The 18,199-nt window shown below is 52.2% G+C and overlaps 1 protein-coding gene across 2 annotated transcripts in view; it reads left to right on the top strand.

The window, feature by feature from the left end:
• The window catches only part of LOC103538623 (phosphofurin acidic cluster sorting protein 1), a 66,739-nt gene extending 48,726 nt beyond the window's left edge, over positions 1–18,013 (top strand). The window contains exons 3-24 of one of the 2 annotated variants that reach the window (XM_030448424.1): positions 3,744–3,833; positions 4,204–4,329; positions 4,519–4,681; positions 4,839–4,930; positions 5,995–6,075; positions 6,870–6,929; positions 7,554–7,705; positions 11,562–11,655; positions 11,974–12,045; positions 12,351–12,481; positions 12,592–12,724; positions 12,843–12,947; positions 14,271–14,377; positions 14,686–14,840; positions 14,934–15,044; positions 15,131–15,233; positions 15,977–16,019; positions 16,119–16,161; positions 16,264–16,405; positions 16,593–16,816; positions 17,020–17,133; positions 17,235–18,013. In XM_030448424.1, coding sequence (XP_030304284.1) covers positions 3,744–3,833; positions 4,204–4,329; positions 4,519–4,681; positions 4,839–4,930; positions 5,995–6,075; positions 6,870–6,929; positions 7,554–7,705; positions 11,562–11,655; positions 11,974–12,045; positions 12,351–12,481; positions 12,592–12,724; positions 12,843–12,947; positions 14,271–14,377; positions 14,686–14,840; positions 14,934–15,044; positions 15,131–15,233; positions 15,977–16,019; positions 16,119–16,161; positions 16,264–16,405; positions 16,593–16,816; positions 17,020–17,133; positions 17,235–17,350 — 2,457 coding nt within the window. In that variant the 3' untranslated portion in view covers positions 17,351–18,013. The remainder of the gene's footprint in view (positions 1–3,743; positions 3,834–4,203; positions 4,330–4,518; positions 4,682–4,838; positions 4,931–5,994; positions 6,076–6,869; positions 6,930–7,553; positions 7,706–11,561; positions 11,656–11,973; positions 12,046–12,350; positions 12,482–12,591; positions 12,725–12,842; positions 12,948–14,270; positions 14,378–14,685; positions 14,841–14,933; positions 15,045–15,130; positions 15,234–15,976; positions 16,020–16,118; positions 16,162–16,263; positions 16,406–16,592; positions 16,817–17,019; positions 17,134–17,234) is intronic. The other variant, XM_030448422.1, reaches the window with a different exon arrangement.
• Positions 18,014–18,199: the final 186 nt, after the last annotated feature.

The following is an 18,199-nucleotide window of genomic DNA, read 5'->3' on the forward strand; positions in this document are numbered from 1 at the left end:
ACTTTCTTGACGGTCTTTATCACCTGTGATCTTCACTGTAACAGTCTAAGATTAAATCTTCTGTAGCACTGATGGTGATACTCAACTGTTCTGCTGAAAAATTGATCTTGCCTGACATTACTCAAGTTGCAGAACAGCAGAGCTACATTGGGTGCTGAAGGCTGTGTCCAGTTGAAGTTTGAATTTCTCAAGGGATGGAGAATCCTCAATCTTCCTGTGTCCTGTCCCAAGGTTTGACTGCACTCAGAGAAAAAAAGTATCCCAAAATCTAATGATAATTTCCCATGTTCCAGCTCATCCCTATCACTTCTCGCTTTTTCCCTGTGTACCTCTTGGAGGAGTTCAATTGTCTTCTCTACACTCTCCTGTTAAGTGCAGCTGCAAAGTTACCCCTTCACCCTTTCTTTTTCCAGCTGAACAAACCCAGCTCACTTGGCCTCTTCTTGTATGTTCTGTGCTCCAGCCCTGACCATCCCAATGTCTTCTGCTGGACATGCTCCAGTCTCTCAGTGTCTGTCTTGTACTGGGCAGCTCACACTGGTTCTGGAAGCCAGTCTCGTGTCACCAGTTCTGAACAGAGGGCAAGAATCCCTTTCCTCTGCCTGCACAATTGCTGAGGTTGAGATTGATGTCATTTCTACAAAGGGCAGGCTGCCAATGTAGGGGTACCTTAGTGTCCCCCAGGATTCCTCCTGTCCCTTTCTACAGAATCTGTCCTGTCTGGCAAAGTCATGGGATGTCCTAGGGAAGACTTTGCTTTTGTCTCATGAGGTTTCCATCAACCTTTCTAGAAATCCTAAATTGTTCTTAACTCCTCTTTGCTGATAGGAAGGTAGTAGTCCCAAGGTGCTAGTTTCTGTTCTGTTTAATTGGAGCAGTGATAGTTTCTGCTAGGGTAGTTTTCTGATTGTTTTTCTGGATAGTTTTCTGATCGTTCCTGAAGATGATTAGTGTTTTCTACTGAAATACTGTGTGAATGCCATGGATTTAACAAAACTTAGTGTATCTTGTAGTGTATCTGTAATGAAACCTAGCCTTAGGTAGTGGCTTCATCTTTCTGAGAGAACTGTATCTCATGCATTTGCAGTGCAATATCTCTTTTTCTACCCCATGTCCAAAGCTTCATGGTGCCCTGGGAGCTGGTCCTCTGGCTGAGCTTAGATATTATGATCTCTCTCCCTTCATGTGACTCCACAGGCCAGGTATCTCCTAGGCCTGGTGTTGGATAGTTTCTGGAAGAAAATGGACATGTGAGCAATCCTGACTACTTAGCATTAGCCAGAGTGAGCTAAGGGCCTTGAGGCCCAGCTGCAAGGTTACTAAGAGATCAGCTATGGGCAAAAGATAAGGAAGTCAGCAGCAGAAAAGAAGAATAACAGGATGGGAAAGCATCACATAGACAACACATAAAGAGTTATATTTAACCAGTCAGATAGTGCCCTGTGGCATATGAAGAATGTGTTGTACCAATCAGCAATATGCTTATATTATGTTATGTTATCAGCCTGACTGTGTATAAAAGGGCTACCGCTACTCTCAATAAATGGCAATACTTTGATTATATTCATCTGCATGTTGTCCACTGATCTCCCACAGCCTTGAGCTCAGCCAGGGTGCCTCCTGCCAGATCATCTCACCTATTAAGAACTGGACTGACTCAAAGTAGTGCTGCTGTTTAGAGGTCTCAGAGTTTTGCTACTGCTCCCTTCTGCTTGCATTGTGATGATGAATCAGCCTTTGGCTCAGTCCTTGAAATGCCACATGGATGTGCACCAGTGTTTCATTGAGGGCCAGAGCCCAGAAGTGGAGCTGTGTGAGTAAGTCCATAGACCTGAATGACAGTGACACATGGGACAGCAATGCTGATGAAACTTTCACTCACTGGATGCAGCACCCAGGCTGTCCTCACCTTTCCTTTGCTGTAACTCTATCCCTGGAAACAGCATCTTCAAGAGTAATAATTGCACTGGTATCTGTGTTTTGACGGAAGAACAAATCCTTGGTGGATAATCTCTCTGCAACAAACAGCAAATGGTAGATATGCTAACATGATAGTGGTCACTGTCATAGTGACAACCTATCAACTCTTATTAAAGAAGAGTTTGGGAAGGAAGAGTCAGTGCATTCTTGGCCAGGAAAGATCACAAACAGAAAAAGAGGTGAGCTCCAACTCCTCTCTTCAGTTTTAGAAAGACCGTTCACAGGAAGTCTTTGCTCCTGGCACAGGCACTGGGAACAATGTTGTAGACAGCTCAGGCTGGGCTCCTTAAAAACCAAGGAGGGTTTTGCTAGAGCTTGACTTTGCTCAAGCAAAGTGTAGTGTTCTGTCACTGTAGAATAGGTTGTTTGGGTGTTTTGTTGCTCATGGGTAACACCAGCAACAGAGATGCAAGAAAGTTCTTATATCAGCACCACCCAGGCTTACTGGACTCTGCTGAAGTTCCCATCAGCAAACTTCCTTGGTGCTCGCTGGGTGCTGAAACACACCTGTGCCCATCGCCATTCTCTTTGATGTGGCTGTGGTATCCTTGACAGAAGCATTCAGGTGGTACCAGGATGACTTCTGGAGCTGCTGTCCCATTTGCAGTGGAGATTAAGATCTGGAGGCTCTAACCTCACCTAACATTAGCCAAACCTAGGACTTGGCTAAGTTGCTGAAGGGTCTGTGGCCATGGCCACCTTAGGATCATACTGGCCTTTACATCTGTCAGGATCAAGCTGGGAAAGGGGAAGAGGGGTGCAATGACATCCTGGGAACATATATGAGGTGGGACCCAGTTCTTTTGGACTGCCATGCTTGTTGCTTAGCTCTGACCCATCTACTCACTAACCCACAGTTTAAGGAGCACTCACAAAAGCAGTGATTACTGATTTGCAAGAACAGTTCTACTGGCCTGTCCTGTTGCCTCCCTAAATCAATGTCTCAGCTTGCTAGGCCATTCACAGGGAGGCAGAAGAGCATGAGGAACCACCATGGGCTATTTTATAATTGGAGCATGGGGCTGCAGGAGCATGTCTCTTCCCTCGAGTTGTTCAGTGTGTCAGCAGTTGAGCTGTAGGGATAGTAAAGGTAGGACAGAAGCAAAGGGAAGGAGTGGTAGTGGGCACACAGTTAGGGGACCTCTCTTACTGCCCTCCTGTGGTAACAAAACATTAGTATATGTGGAGAGATAGACTGTTGTCCAAGTGAAAGACTAGGAGGAGTTTTCTGAGAGACAAGCTGGTCAAGTGGTATGACCTCTGTTCCCCTGGGCCATCCTGCTTTGGTCCTAGCAGAGCCATCCTGACAGCGGTGCTTGGGCAGGGGTCTGCACTGGGTCTGTCTGCTGGGGGGCAGAGGTGTGCTCTGCAACCTTTTTGTTGGGACACTTTCCTTCTCCTGCTGGTGCTGTAGGCATGGCTCCCTCTGGCTCTAGCAAGTGTCCCCCTCCACAGTGTCCAGTGGGCTCCAGGTACCTTTGCAGATGCCCTGCAGGCTAAGCAGCCCAGATCTTGGGAAGAACAAGTGCTCCCTGGCAGCTGGGCAAGGAGAAGGAGGCTTTAGCAGCTCAGGAGAGACTGCAGGCTTTTGTGAAGCATGGATTGGTGTGTATGATGTGGCTCTGTGAGGCGGAAGGGAATGAGGGGCAAGGCACTGGGATTTTCCTTGTGAGCTGTGAACGCCATTGACTTGTATGTGTGGTGCAGTGGAATCTGTGACCTAAGCACTCCAACTTAGCTCTGTGTGTCTACCCATCTTGTAGGGTTCAAAGCGAGTCCTGAGATCAAATGAGTATGTCCTCCCACCTGGCGGCCTGATGGAGACTGAGCTGGAGCTGACCTTCTCTCTGCAGGTACCTTGTGTGGCCTGGTCCTCTAGGATCCTTGGTGCTTCCCTCAGCTGGCATTTCTTCTCAAGCACGGCTTTGAGAGCTCAGTGTCAAGGGAGCAGCCTCTGAGGAGGGGCCTCCTGTGGTTTGCTCATGCCCAGATCATAAGAGCTCAGATTCTTGCTGCTGTCCAGCTACTCCATTGCTCCAAGGGCTGTTTTGCTGGGCAATGTGGATTTGGAGGATGATGCACAGTGCAGGCAGCCCCTGAGCAGCACCTCAAAGCTCAGCAGGCCAGATCCTGCTGTACAGCAGCCTAAGGAAGAGTTTTCTACCTGCATCATGCTCAGCCTTGCCCTCATGCTACCATCTTCCCTGTGCTTCCCTTCCCCAGTACCCACACTTCCTCAAGAGAGATGGCAACAAACTGCAGATCATGCTGCAGAGGAGGAAGAGATACAAGAACCGCACGATCCTGGGCTACAAGACCCTTGCAGTGGGCATCATTAACATGGCTGAGGTACAGGGTGCTTGGAACAGAGGGGAGCTTTGCATGGCCTCCCTGTGCCAGTGCTGGGAAGGAGCTGGCCTGGCTGGCAGGCTCTCAGCACTGTGAGTGCTCTGGCTTGTTGGCTAGCTGCAAGGTGGAGAGGGTGGGCTGCTAGCTGGCATTGTGTCACCCAGTCAGGGGTTTTGTCTGTCTGCCTAGGTGATGCAGCACCCGACAGACGGTGGGCAGCTTCTGGGCCTCCACAGCAACATGAAGGACATGAGCATCCGAGTGGCTGAAATCAGCATCTACTCTTTGTCCAGTCAGCCCATTGACCATGAGGATGGGAGCATACCCTCGGGTCCTAAAATCAAAGCTTCAGGTGTGTTAGCACTCATCACAGACCTGAAGGCAAACATTAGGGACAGGACATGGGTAACGGAGTATGTCCCCAAGTGCCTGCCAGCAATAACAATCATTTCACTGGAGCCATGACAGGTGTCATACTTAGCCATGGCATCTCTACTGTTTGCTTTCAGATCGCTCCCCAGACATTGATAACTACTCTGAAGAAGAGGATGACAGCTTTTCCTCAGAGCAGGAGGCCAGTGATGATGCCGTGCAGGGTCAGGTAAGGCAGGCCTGGCAGGGTAGCTTATGTCCTGGTCCCATTTCTGGGGCAAGAGTCAGGGGTTAAGAGCCTTGGTCACCTCAAGTCTGCTCTTCACCCTTGTAAACATTTGTCATAGTTTCAGAGGGCAGACAGCCACAATACGTGACAGATGGAAGAACTATGGTCTGCTTTTCAAGTCCATGGTGGGGCAAGGGGCTTTGGAGAGCCATATTTCTCACCTGTGTGTCCTTGAAGCTGTCTAGTCTGCAGCATAAAACCCCTGCTGAGCCCCTGCCGCCTCGCACCATGATTATCTCCCACCTCCCTGTGATAACAGGAGAGAGACTGCCCTCTCTCTGAGAAAGAACAGAGATTTTAGGAAAAAGTACAGAATAGGTCTGAAAACAGTCAGAGGTGGGCAGACCCATCCCAGCCCTGTAATGAGCTGCACCACTGCTGTATGCTTCCTCTTGTGGTGCCTACGCTCAAGGCCAAAAAAGACTATTGGTGTTAATGTGCTGATCAAGCACAGGTACAAACCCCCTGTTCAGGGTCCTCCACGCTGCTTGCCCCATCATGCTGGGTTAACATATCAGGGCCCCGTGTCCTTGGGAGCTGTATGTATTGTGAGGCTGATTCCTGGAGGAAGGCTTTTTGTGAGATCAGGTGCTGTGCCGTCTGAGCTAACCCTGGGGAGGAGAGAGGAGGAGAGCAACACGTGGGTCATAAGGAGGCTGGTGGATGCAGAGGGAAGAGTTTTAGTTTGTAACAAGGCTTGCTGTTACAGAAAAGTTGCTGTTAGCAGGAAGCTGCTGCCACTTCTCTGAATCTTGCTGGTAAATGTGCCCCCTGCAGGGGCCTGGGGGTAAAGGCTAAGGGGAAGAAAGTCTTTTGGGGGATAAGGAGAAGGGAGAGAAGGAGTTGTGTGGAGATAGATGAGAGAAGTGAGAAGCAAGACTCTGGGAGCAGAGTGGACCAAAACTTTTCAAAATGGGAGGCAAACACAGGGCAGAGGACCTTTTAGGAGATGCTACTCCCTGTACTCTAAATTGTTCTGATATGCTATGACCTCTTGCCCACAGGATCTGTTTGATGAAGAGGATGACTTGAGGAAAACCAAGAAGGCTAGGAGGAAAATGATCCGAACCACATCAATGGCCAGAGTAACATCAGCATTTACATGATTAGAGGGATGGAAGGGACTCTCTTCTCTTCCCTGCAGGGAGTGAGGGGACACTTGGGGGGGAGGCTGGCAGTGGTACAGAGCAGGCGAGGGAGTCCTTGGATCTGAGAAGAAGGGGTAAACCTCTTGCTGTTAATAGTTAGCTTGCTTCTTCGAGCTGTATTCTAGCTCACAATCTGTACTGTTTTTAGCCTCACTTCATAGCAATGCTGATCTGTGTGCAACACACTTATGACTTGCTGCTGTGACATGTTCTCTTTTGCTCTCTCAGGAAGGGGAAGGTTGGTGCAAGGAAAGGTGAACCATTAGCTGCTTGTCAGCAGCAGGAAGGAGCTGTCTTGCCAGCCCCCTGCTCTCCAAGCATCTCCTCATCCCCATCTGATTCAGCCCTGCAGGGGCATGGGTACCATCTTCCTGAGTTTTCTTCCCCATCTTTTTTTGTTGGAGGGCAGCATTCCTCAACCAGAGGGTCTGGGTAGACAGGGGATTTAAATAGAGAAAGCTCTATTCTAGCCTGTAGCAGAGACAGTCTTAATCCTTGTGCCCTCTCCCATGCCCAGATACAGAGGCTTCTGGAAGAGTCCAAATTTAGTCCAAGTCCTAGAGCAAATGTGAAGAGCAAGAGAGATCATAGCTGAACCTGATCATAGCTTGTGGATCCAGAAAGGAGCTGGCAGCATGTTTAAGAGAGCAACTGTGGCCTGTACAGTAGTGATCTTGGAACATGGCTTGATGGTTTTTGCTGATTGTTTTTCTTTCCTTGTTCTGTTTTAGCAACCAAACTTCAAGCAGAAATTTGTGGCTTTGCTGAAGAGGTTTAAAGTGACAGAGGAGGTAAGAAGTTGGAAGACTGCCCACCTGGCAATGTCTCCTGCAGCAGATGTGTAGGTGTCCCGACTGCTGGTTCCTACTGACTGGGAGCACAGGGCTTGAGCTTCAGGTGCTCTTGGATGGTACCAGAGGCACTGTGAGACATGCACACACCAGGCCTTGGCTTTTCTAAAGCCTTCTGCCTCAGGAAGGCAACTCAAATCAAAAACTCCTTCCTGCTGGGGAGAGAGGCTGGGGGAAGAAGGGAGCTGTCATACGCTGCCTCCGCCCCAGGAGCTGGCATTGCAAGGGCAGTCCTCTTCATGACTGAGAGCAGGCTAGTGTCAGCCTGGGGTAGCTGGCCTTTGGCTGAGCACTGTACTGAGCATGCAGCACAGCCAGTGGAGGTCCTCCCAGGTGTCCTACCTCCCAGTAAATGTGATGAGTGTCTGAGACTCCTTCAGATGTTGTGCTCATGGCAACCCCCCTTTTGTCCAGTGATAGTTTCACTTTGTACTTCCACACCCTGGATCTGGCTCCTTGTTGTGCCATACTGTGCCTTGTGGCTGGGAGGGAGCTTGTACATGCCTGGCCTGGGATGCAGATGACTCCATATCTCTTCACTGACCTCTGGACTTGGTCCCACAGGTCCTGGACTCTGATCCCGTAGACCAGACCCAAGAGGTAGAGGAAGACCTGGGCTTGCTGTATGATAGCCTGGAGGAGTGCAACAACAGTGACAGTGGCCCAGAGATTGAGGACAATGAGAGTGTGCACAGCACACCCAAGCCCACTCTGAGGTAAGGGTTGCAAGTGATCCCAAACTGACAGCACAGTCTGTGGGACCTGGAGAAATGTCCTCTGACACTTCTCTGTTGCTTGGGCTAATGCAGGCAATGTCTTTTCACCACTCCCATCGCCATCTTCTGTTGGCATCACTGAACTTCTCTCTCGCATATCTTGTATAATAAAGTCAAACCTGCCCATTAGAACTTGGTTTCCTCATATTTAGTCTCATTTAATTTCCTGACAATCCAGCATCTGATACTGTTCTGCTGGAAGAGTACCTACTTGATCTAAGTCCCTGCTGTTCCTTGCTCTAATATCTTTCTGCTGACAGTCCTGGCCTTTTCAGGGCTCCCCACATGGAAGCATGCCTGCTTTTTGAGCACTTTGTGACTGCTTGGGCCAGTTACTGTGTCCTTGTGGGATCTGCATGCTGCATTCCCATTATTTGTGGAGACGTGACTAGCAGCCATCAGCAATGTTCCTCACCCCATTCCCCAGGCACCTAGTGGATTGATTTGCTCCACCAAGCACTGCTTACTTGGCACAGAGGTCTCCAGTGGACCATGCAATGAAACCCGGCTTTTCGCTCATATGATCTGCATTAACCTGGCCTCTCTCCTCATGTCTATTCTGTTTCCATACTGTCCCTTTGTGAAAAAGTTGCCTTTCTGCTTGGCTGCACTGGGTCTCACCTAGCCAACCCAAGCTTACTTGCCATTATTGTTTCTGTAGTTCAATATTTAAATTTAATTTGGATTAGTTGGAATCCCTGCTGAAGGTACTTTGCAGGGGTAGCAGACTTTGTTTGCCACAGGCAATCTGAAATTAAATCTCCTGGATTCAGGAACCCATGGAGCACTATGTAAAAAAAAAAAAGAAATACAACAGAGGTAATGTTTTCAACAAATTCACAAGTTATTGTGAAGGAGACAGCAGGTTCATGGGCAAGGGGGAGCTGCTTAGGTGGTCTTCTTGTACTCCAAAAGGAGTTTCATATGGTCTCTCCTCAAAGGCTTTCAAGAAACAAAGGTGCTGTGAGAGAAGGAGGAAGGTCTTTTTGTGGTGAAATAATGATTTATCTATGCAAACTATGTAAATTTTAAGAAAAATCTATTGAGCGTATTTAGGCATAAGACCTCTTCTTGGTTCTACAAATGCCTCTTTGCAAGCATCTGGTCATTGGTAGAGAGAGCATCCTAGAGAAAGTGTTGTTTTGTGCTTGTACCTGCCTTTACACTCTTCCTCAATGTTTGCTGCTGTCTGTGGTAGGACAGCCTACTGGGTCCTGGGCTGCTTTTCAGCCTGTTCACAAAGTGTCCCTAGTTTGATATTCTCTCTAGTGTCTCCATTTCTGGCAGTGCTGAGTGTGTATCCCCATAAATTCACATTACTGGGTCTGTACTTTTTCTGAGGAGATGTGGAACCATCTGATGAGGTCTCTAGTGTAGCTTGTATAGTTCCAAAGCTCTCCTTTCAGCTGGTGATGGCCTTCCAGCCCAGCCTGTGAATTCAAGATGAGATCTTCACAGTGAATTTATTTATTGTCATAGCCAGCCTTGCTAGAGATGATGAAGGTTTCTGTGGCATCAAGGTAGTCCTTGAAGGGTGAGCAGTGGTAAGTGCCCTGGATTGGGCCAGTGGCATTGGGAGCAGATAGCCATCCTTTTGATCAGCCAGAAAAGCCACACAGCTGCAGACTGCTGCTGCACTGGGGTGAAACTGGGGCTAGAAAGGCTGTTAGGCAAGACCTTGTTTAATTGAAGATCAGAGCAGATGTCTTTATTGATGACTGGGAAAGTGGATGGGGGAAAGGAGACTAATTCATTGAAAACAGGAGGAGGCTGTGCAGAAGGGAGGGGTTAACCTAAATCTCAGCCTTCTAAGGCTCAGTCATGCCTATAGGAAAGCTCTTAAACTGTGGAACAGGGAAAGCTGAGAATTGCAGAAAAGCTCTGTGCTCAGTGTGACACATCCTCCAGGGATGAAAGCTTCTGAATTGCAAGGGAGAAGGCAGAAACAGACACAGCTTCCATGGAGAATGGGGAGACAACCCCATTTAAGTGGAGTGTAGGAAGCCAGAACAAGCGTATACAATCTAAACACATCCAATGAGGAGGGGATGAAGATGTTTTAGGAGGTGCCAGGGGCAACGGGGTTATCTCACAATCTGGTGGGATTACTGGGGCACTGATCAGGGAGTGAATTATTAAAAAATGGACATATTACTCTGGTTCAACTCTTAAGTTGTTGACATAGGGTTTAGGGATTGAAATTGCTGGCTGAGAAAAGGCAAATGTAAAGTAATGACTGTACATCCTTTAGCAGAGGTTGGAGGGGTCAAGAGGGGAGAAGTATGTTAATAACAGGACACATAATTTCACCCTGTGTGACCTGAAGAATATTTCCCACCAGGGCACAATGCCGACTAAACCTGTAGCTTTGGTAAATGAACGTGTCATGAAGCAGCTCCTCACAGAGCCCATGAGAAGAAAATTGAACTTTAACTTCACATTGCTGCTGAAGAGCTACTCTGTGGTGGGGACCATCATTTACTGAGATGAAGAGCCTACATTGTAGGAGCAGTAAAAGGAAATAACCTGACAAATGCTGTTGTGCCTGGCAGCACAGCATGCTGTATAGAAGTGAGGAAACATGTTAAAAGAAAAGTAAAAGGAGCAGCCAGGATATTCAGAGGCTTGCCGGTATCCTGAAGAAAGCTGCAAACATACACAGATGAGGACAGTAGAAAACAGTGGAAACCCTGGCAGAGTCCTAACAGAAGAGCTACACTGTATCCTACATCTCTGTGGCTATCTCTGAAATGCTGCAACCTGATATCCCCACCTGCACACCAGGTGAATTGGGAGAAACTTTTCCTAGGGGCCAGTGAGCAAATACATACACACAGTTTAGAGGGAAGCTGGCTCCTGGCTCCTGGGAAAGCTGACAGTGAGATAGAGCCTGCTTGTTTCCTAAAGACTGGACTTGGAGCAGCCCACAGGATGTAGAGGAGGTCCTTGGCAAATAAATAATGGATGGAAAAAGGGAAACAAAGGTAGAAGCTCACAGCGTGGTGGCAGAGGCAGTCTTCCTGCCCCCAGGGAATTCCTGTGTTAGCCATAGTGTCTGGGGAGCAGAACTGTGGAGTTGCACTGTAAAGCTCTACCAAAACATCTACTCGGATACCTAAAAAAGGTCCTAAATTTAAGTGCAAGGGAACAAAACGGGACATTGCAATGCTGCTGTGCTACCTGTGGTGCAGTTCTGTGTGCAGTACTGGTCTGCAGAGCCTTGGGAGAGGGAAGAGCAGAAAGGGAAGGCGGAAGCTGCAGCTGACAGTGTGCAGCAGCAGCAGTCAGATGCAAGAAGCCCTCTCTGGAAAAGAGGGAACAGAAGGGAAGGCAGCAGGAACCTGTAGAAGCTGTGGTGGTGCAGAGAGGCCTAATAGCACATTGGAGATCACAGGGACCATATACCAGTGAGACAGAGCAAGGTGGTGATTCCTCATCCTGAATTGCAGCAGTAGGGGATCACCTGAGAGAAATCACTGCTGGCTAGGAGACAGGGACCCTGGCCTCAAACTTCAGGTTTAGCCCTCTTGGTCTGGGGTGGCCCCATCCTATCCCTGTACCCAGTGTTGTTGCAGCAGACCATGGTGCGTGAGGCTAGTGGTCTACTGGCAGGTCTGCTCCTGAACTGTGAGCCACTCAGACAGTTGGGTGTCTGGATTTCCACAGTACTCTGTGCTTGGGACAGGCCAGTGGGGGTGTGCTGGGATCATGGTGACTTTGTTCCTCTCTTATTCCTGCCTTTTTCTCTCCCATCTGTCTTGTCTGTCCGTCCGTTCGTCTGTCTGTTTCTCTGCAGGCGTTTCTTTGAGGGAGTCTCTCATTCTGGTTCCCAGACTGAGATCGGCAGTCTGCACAGCCAGAAAGGGCAGGATCAAGAGTCGGGCAGCCCTGTGAGTTACACCACCACACCACCACCTCTTGCCCCCTTCCCTCCCCAGCAAGCTCAGCATCCCCACAGTGCCTGCAGCTCCCTCTGAGACCACAGCTCCCAGCAGCACCTGCCTGGGGCTGCTCCTTCCCTTCTTTCCGCTTCTTTTTCCCAGCACAGGCAGACAGGTAGTGATGGTGGGCATCCACTGGGGCTAGTCCCAGGGGGATGCCGGGCTCCCCTGTGGGAGCATGTGTTCTGAAGGGCCAGGAGTGGGTAACTAGCAGCTGCCCCACCTGGGGCGCTCCATCCTGCTCTGACCCCACTCCCTGTTCCCCAGGGCGAAGCAGAAAAGCGGAAGCCTGGAGCACTGCAACCACAGGAAGAGCCAGGAGTGGAAGTCCCTGCAGTGGTGAGTCCAGGCTATGGGATGTGGAGTGGGGCCAGAGCTTCTTCTGTCCTCACTTTGCTTTCTGGGGTTCCAGGCATGCCCACCAGCCTGGGAGTAGGGCTTGGGGAACAGGTAGATTGGGCTGAAGGAATGTGAGGGGAGGAACGTTAGGGTTTGCAAGACATGCAGCCCAGCCTCCTTGAGGCTGTGCAGCCTGGGCTCTCCAGCAGGACCACAAGACCTATCCTGGATGGGGGGGCACCCATGGGTGCAAGGAGCAGGGCAGGAAGAGCAATGTGTGTGAAGTGACTATGTGTGGCCCTCAGGAGCTGGCTGCAGAAGAGCCATGTTCACGGCTGGCCCCCACAGAAGCTGCCACGAGGGAGGGCAGCGTGGACAAGCTTGCCCAGCTGAGCCCTGGGACCAAAGCTGAGCTCCCCAGTGCTGTGTCCCCCAGGTAGGGTGGCTCTGTACCCCTTTCTTGGTCTGAGAGGGCTCAGTGTGAGCAGGGGTTGGTGGAAATGGGATTTCCTCAACAGTGTTTCCTCTCCTGCTTCTCACTCACAGCAAAGCGGAGAACAAGCAGTTGTGGCGTCCCCGCAGCACCTCTGTGAAGGACCGGCAGAGCTCAAAGGGACAGGGTGGCCGTGCCAGTAGCCTGGACAGCGAGAGCTCTCCAGACTCATGGCACAGCACTCAGGTGAGGTCCTGGAAACCATCTCACCGGGAGGCTTCTCACTAAGTTGCCCTGTCAGGCCTTCAGCCGTGGGCAGAGTGGCCACCAGATGGGGATAACTTTTCTGGTGATCCTGCTATAGGTGCCTCGAAAGTCTGTTTATGATCAGCTGAACCAGATCCTGATCTCAGATGAGCAGCTTCCTGAGAGCATTGTGCTGGTGAATGTCGCTGAGTGGCAAGGGCAGGTGAGTAGGTGTGATGGGAGCTGGATGCAAGGAGAGAGACGGAAGCAGAGTCCTAGAGGATACTCCCAACCATGGCAGGGTGTCCTAGGGGAACTGGCACCAGCTATGCCCTCCTCTCCCCCATTGTGGCCCTTCCTGCAGGTACATAGCACAGTGCTGAGCTACACACAAGATTCTGGTGTGTCTCTTGTCATGTGCCACATACCAGCATTCCTGGATCCTCAAATTTCCCAGTGCCCTGAGCAGTCCCAGATAGGCTCATTAATGAACTGTGTCTTGTACCCTCACTGCTTGGTCCTGGCTCCCAGTGACCACATGGGTCAGAGCTTCAATGGATGTCCTGGTGGAGATGCCAGACTTCCTCTGCACCAGGCCCTGGGGAGCAGCAGAGGTGCTGTTTCTCACTCCAAGAGAAGGGAAAAGCTTAGACCAGTGCTCCCAGGGAGCATTAACTGCAACATCCGAGATGGGACCTTTGGGCAGGAAGGAATGTGAAGCCTTCCTGTCTTGTACTCACCACCTTGGTGTCCATGTGAGGATGGGCACAGCCCCTAACAAGCACCTGCCTCCCACATGTGTGGAAGAGTTGACTGCTGCTGGTGAGCAGGACCACATATGTGTGTGCAAACATGCAAACAGCATTTATATAAAACACTGGTGGAGGCCCTTTGGGGATCCTGTACCTGACATCCAGAAACAGTACTAGGGAATCAACACAGGGTCTGTGGCAGAAGAAAGGGTTTCTGAGTGAGAAAGTGGAGTCATGCATCCTTGGCATGTTCCTGCTCTAGCTCTTGTCCTGATGGGGCCAAAGGAGCAACACCCATTCCCAGACCCTGTCATGGCATCTTCTAAGCCCTGTAGTCACAACAGTGGACTATTTTACCACTGTTTAGTTGCCCACAGATGCAAGAAAAGGCACAGAAGGATTCTGGAGTGTTACGGTGGGAGGGAGCAAGCAGAGGGGGACTCAGCCTAGATCTGGGCCCTGCTGTGGGATGGCAGGATTCAAATCCTGGTCCCTGGACCAAACCCTCTATCTGAAGGAACACAGCCTGGTTCTTGGGACAGTTTTGCCCTTGCCATTGCAGAGTGGTGACTGCTTTGCTCAAAGGCGAGCGTGTGGGGCTGTTGGGCAAGCCATCTTGGGCATACAGCCTAAGGGGAACCTGATGGTTTCAGCCTGTCTGCACAGCATTGGTGGGGACAAGGGCTCCAGCTCTTCCCCAGGGTGGACAGGGGACAAGGTACGTGTGGGCTGGTGCTGGCCAGCACAGCCACAGCCCCCCAGCGTGCCTTAACCTGAGCTCTCTGCATTGGCAGTACGTGAGTGAGCAGCTCCAGGCGCACAAGCAGTTGGTCGTATCCACCTGCTCCGTGGCAGACATCCAGGCAGCCTTCAACACCACCGTCTCCCGCATCCAGCGATAGTAAGTACAGCTCTCGGGTTCAGATGGGTGGTTCCAGCAGAGAAGGGCTGGAAAGGGCCCTGTCTCCTTCAGGACTTATTAGGACCCTTTGGAATTGCTGGCACAATTCTAGGAGCAGGTGCAGGCCCTGGGGGAAGTGGGGGATGCTGGTGCTGGTTTTGCTCATGGCAGTGCTCAGCAAGCCTGAGGCTGTCAGCTATGGGTATCTGGGGCTGGGTTAGCTGGCCTGGCAGCACACATCCCAGGCTGCCTGACCCACCTGCTGAGCCACGAGTCCCTCACGGTCTCCTTTTCTCTCCCTTTGGCAGCTGTAACTGTAACTCCCACATGCCTCCTCCAGTGAAGGTGGTGGTGGCGGGGGACCAGAGCTACCTGAGCGTTGTCCTCCGTTTTTTTGTGGAGCAGCTGGCCAGCAAGACACCTGACTGGCTTAACTACCTTCGCTTCCTGCTGGTGCCACTGGGTGAGAACCACCATGAGCCCAGCTCTGGGGTTGTCCCCTCCCACCACCCTGGGTTTACCTACCTGGAGCCAACGTCACCTTTCTCACCCACAGGCTCTCACCCTCTCGCCAAGTACCTGGCCTCAGTGGACAACAAATACAGCACTCTCTTCCTGGACACAGCATGGCGGGAGCTCTTCAGCAGGGCTGAGCCACCCATGGCAGGTGAGGAGTGGAGCAGGCCAGTGCCAGCAGTGCCCAAAGGGTAGCTCAGTGGCCACCAAAGCTCTTGCTGCTCTTTGTGCCCGCAGACACTGTGGACATTGCGGGCCGTGTGGCCCAGTTCATCGCTGGAGCCAGCCTCTCTCACCAGCTCCCCATCTCTGAGGCCATGCTGACGTACAAGCAGAAAAGGTGAGAGTTACCCCAGGGTGGCTGTCCTGCTTTGTGTGGCTGTGCTTGGGACAGGGCTCTGTGAGACGGGGGACAAGTGAGTGAGACCCCAGGCTCTACCCTGCCAGCGAGCAGCACAGTGCTGAGGGGAGCTGTGGTTGCACTGTGAGAGGCCCTCAGCACCATCCCCTGCCACCCCCTAGTGCGCTCGGCCCCTCCAGCAGCTGTGGGTGTGATGGCCCCAGTGGTGGACGGGCAGACAGGGCTGAGCTGGGCTGGGGGCCACAAGCCGGCACGGTGCTGCCTGGGGGTTGAAGCTCGTGTTCCAGCTGCACTCTCACTTCTCCCTTCTCTTGGTTTCTGGCACCCAAGGAAGAGAAGTCTCTATTTTGATTTTTATATCAGGTATTGGCTTGTGCTTGCTGTGCCGCTGCCTGGCCCCCTCCCTTCCCCCCATGTGCGTCCATCCCTCTTGCCGTGCAGAGGAGCCATGACCCCAAAGTGGGGCAGAGCTGCCCTCCCGCATGTAAGCCCTCTCCCAGCACTGGAGGGGTCAGTTCCTTGCCTCCTTGTGTAGTGTTCCCTGTGCTGCCATGTTGGGGACAGGGGGTCCCATGGGAGGGAGGGCAGAGGAGACAGTCACACTGGCAATGAGCCAGCATTGACCTCTGCCAGCGTTGAGGGTCCACGGGCCACAGGGCTGGCCACACAGCTCTCAGTGCTCAGCACACCCAGACCCTGACCTACCTCTCTTCCTTGTGCAGCCCTGACGAGGACTCCTGCCAGAAGTTTGTACCTTTTGTGGGGGTGAGTGTGTTGAGGGGGCCACTGTTGGGGCTGGGGAGGAGAGGGGCAGTGCACAGCCCTGCTCATGCCAGCCATCATCTGACTTGTCTGTTCTTGCAGGTGGTGAAGGTGGGCCTAGTGGAACAGTCCTTCAGCGCCTCTGGTGAGTCCCTGAGGGTCCACAGTCCCTGGCTCCCTTCTCCACTGTGTGTAAGCTCTTTTTGGTGCCGCCCAGCACCCTCTAACCCACACTCTTCCTCCTCAGTGGATTCAGATGATGCCACAGTCTGCACCCCCTCTCTGCTGAGCTCAGCACCAGCTGCCAGTGGAGCAGCTCCCTATGGCAAGGAGACTGTGAGCACCCCACCACCCTCCCCATCTGTCAGCAGTGGCCTCTCGGGTGCTGGGTAAGGAAGCCCTTCTCACTCCAAGGCAGTGAGTGCTGGGGTGGGAGGGTTTTAGGTGTTCACTGGCCAGGCTGCTGCATCCTGGAGTCATTGGGCCAGTGTGCTCCCAAGGCAGGCTGCAGCTGGTCAGAGGGAGAGGAGGGAGAACAGCATCTGTGTACTGCATGGTGCTGCCCATCTTGCACAGGTCTCTGAGCCCTGGTGTGGAGGTGATGGGCCTGCAAGTGGACTACTGGACAACACAAGGGCTGGACAGGAAGAAGGAGGGTGAGAAGCGAGAGATAGGCATCAAGAACACGCTCAAGAGCAACTTCCGCTCGCTGCAGGTCAGCCGCATCCCCAGCACCGGGGAGCTGGTGCCTCCTAGCACCATGGCCATGACTGTGGTCACCAAGGAGAAAAACAAGAAAGGTAACCAAGCCCACCCTTGGGTGCTCACTGGCCATGGGGCCACAGTCCATTGCAAAAAAGGCTTGGGTGGGAGCCCTGAGGAGGGCAGGGCTGAGACTGGTCCAGCAGGGGGCCAGTCAGTGCAGCCAGCCCTGTGGAGAGGGCTCCTACCCAGGACCAGGCGGGGACTTCCTAACATTGGTTCTGTCTGTCCTTGACCCCAGTGATGTTCTTGAGCAAGAAACCAAAAGAGAAAGACCTGGAGCCCAAAAGCCAAGTCATCGAAGGGATCACACGCCTCATCTGCACAGCCAAGCACCAGAACACCATGTTGCGAGGTGAGGGGAGATAACAACCTCCATGGGGGAAGGAGGTGTCAGACCAAGCAGCCCAGGCTGCCTGTAACAGTGCTGCACCTCACTGCACCTTCTCCTCTCAGTCTCCATAGATGGGGTGGAGTGGAACGATGTGAAGTTTTTCCAGCTGGCAGCACAGTGGCCAACGCATGTCAAGTACCTCCCTGTGGGCATCTTTGGCTACTCGAAGAATGTGTGAGAGGCAGCCCAGGGATGGAGCTGTGGAGGGTGGCAGGAGACATGGAGATGGAGACATACTCTTGTCCCCTCTCTTATGCGGCCCAGCCCCTGCCTGCTCTGCAGAGGGAGACACCACACCTGCACTGGTCCCTGTGGGCCAAGACCCAGAAGGTGAGGCCATGAGACTGGGTCCATGCACCCTCAAACACCAGCCAGGGCACCATGCCATCTGCCTCCCATGAACCCCAACAGCAGCCTGGGACAAGGGTTGGCAGCAGCCAGCAGGGACCCAGAAAAGGCTCTGGGCCCCTCTTCTCCCTGGATGCCCCTAACAGTCTTGCTCCCCAGCCATTGGGGGCCCCAGCTGGGCTGGGCCCAGACAGGTTCCCCAGCACTGGAGCCAGCAGGATTGCTCATGGTGGGGGGCAGGTGCTGAGCAGGGGCCCACCAACTCCACACCATCCCTCAACAGCCCTGCTGCCAGCCTCAGGCTGCTGTGCCTGGCCCTGCGCAGCAGAGCTGAGCCTCAGCAGCTTTCCCAGCCCGTTGCAGCCCTGCTGCCTAGGCTGGCGTAGCGCTGCTGAGGCTGTCTCCAGCCATCTGGGGGTCACCCTCATCTCCCCATACCTTCCCAACCAGCCCTGCCCCATGGTGCTGCCAGCTGGAGGTGTGGCATGGGGGCACCTGGTTTTTTTTTTTTACAAGATTCTATTTTTTTTAAATTTATTGTACGGTTACTTTTCGGGATTAATTTTAATAAATTAATGCTGGTACCATTATGGCAGGGAGGTGTATGCATTTCCCTGCATCCTGAGGGCATGGCCCAGCACAGCTAGTGGGAGGGGGACAGCTACTGCCACCACTCCAG

This window comes from Calypte anna, chromosome 3 (genome assembly GCF_003957555.1).
Source record: "Calypte anna isolate BGI_N300 chromosome 3, bCalAnn1_v1.p, whole genome shotgun sequence".
Taxonomy (NCBI): domain Eukaryota; kingdom Metazoa; phylum Chordata; class Aves; order Apodiformes; family Trochilidae; genus Calypte; species Calypte anna.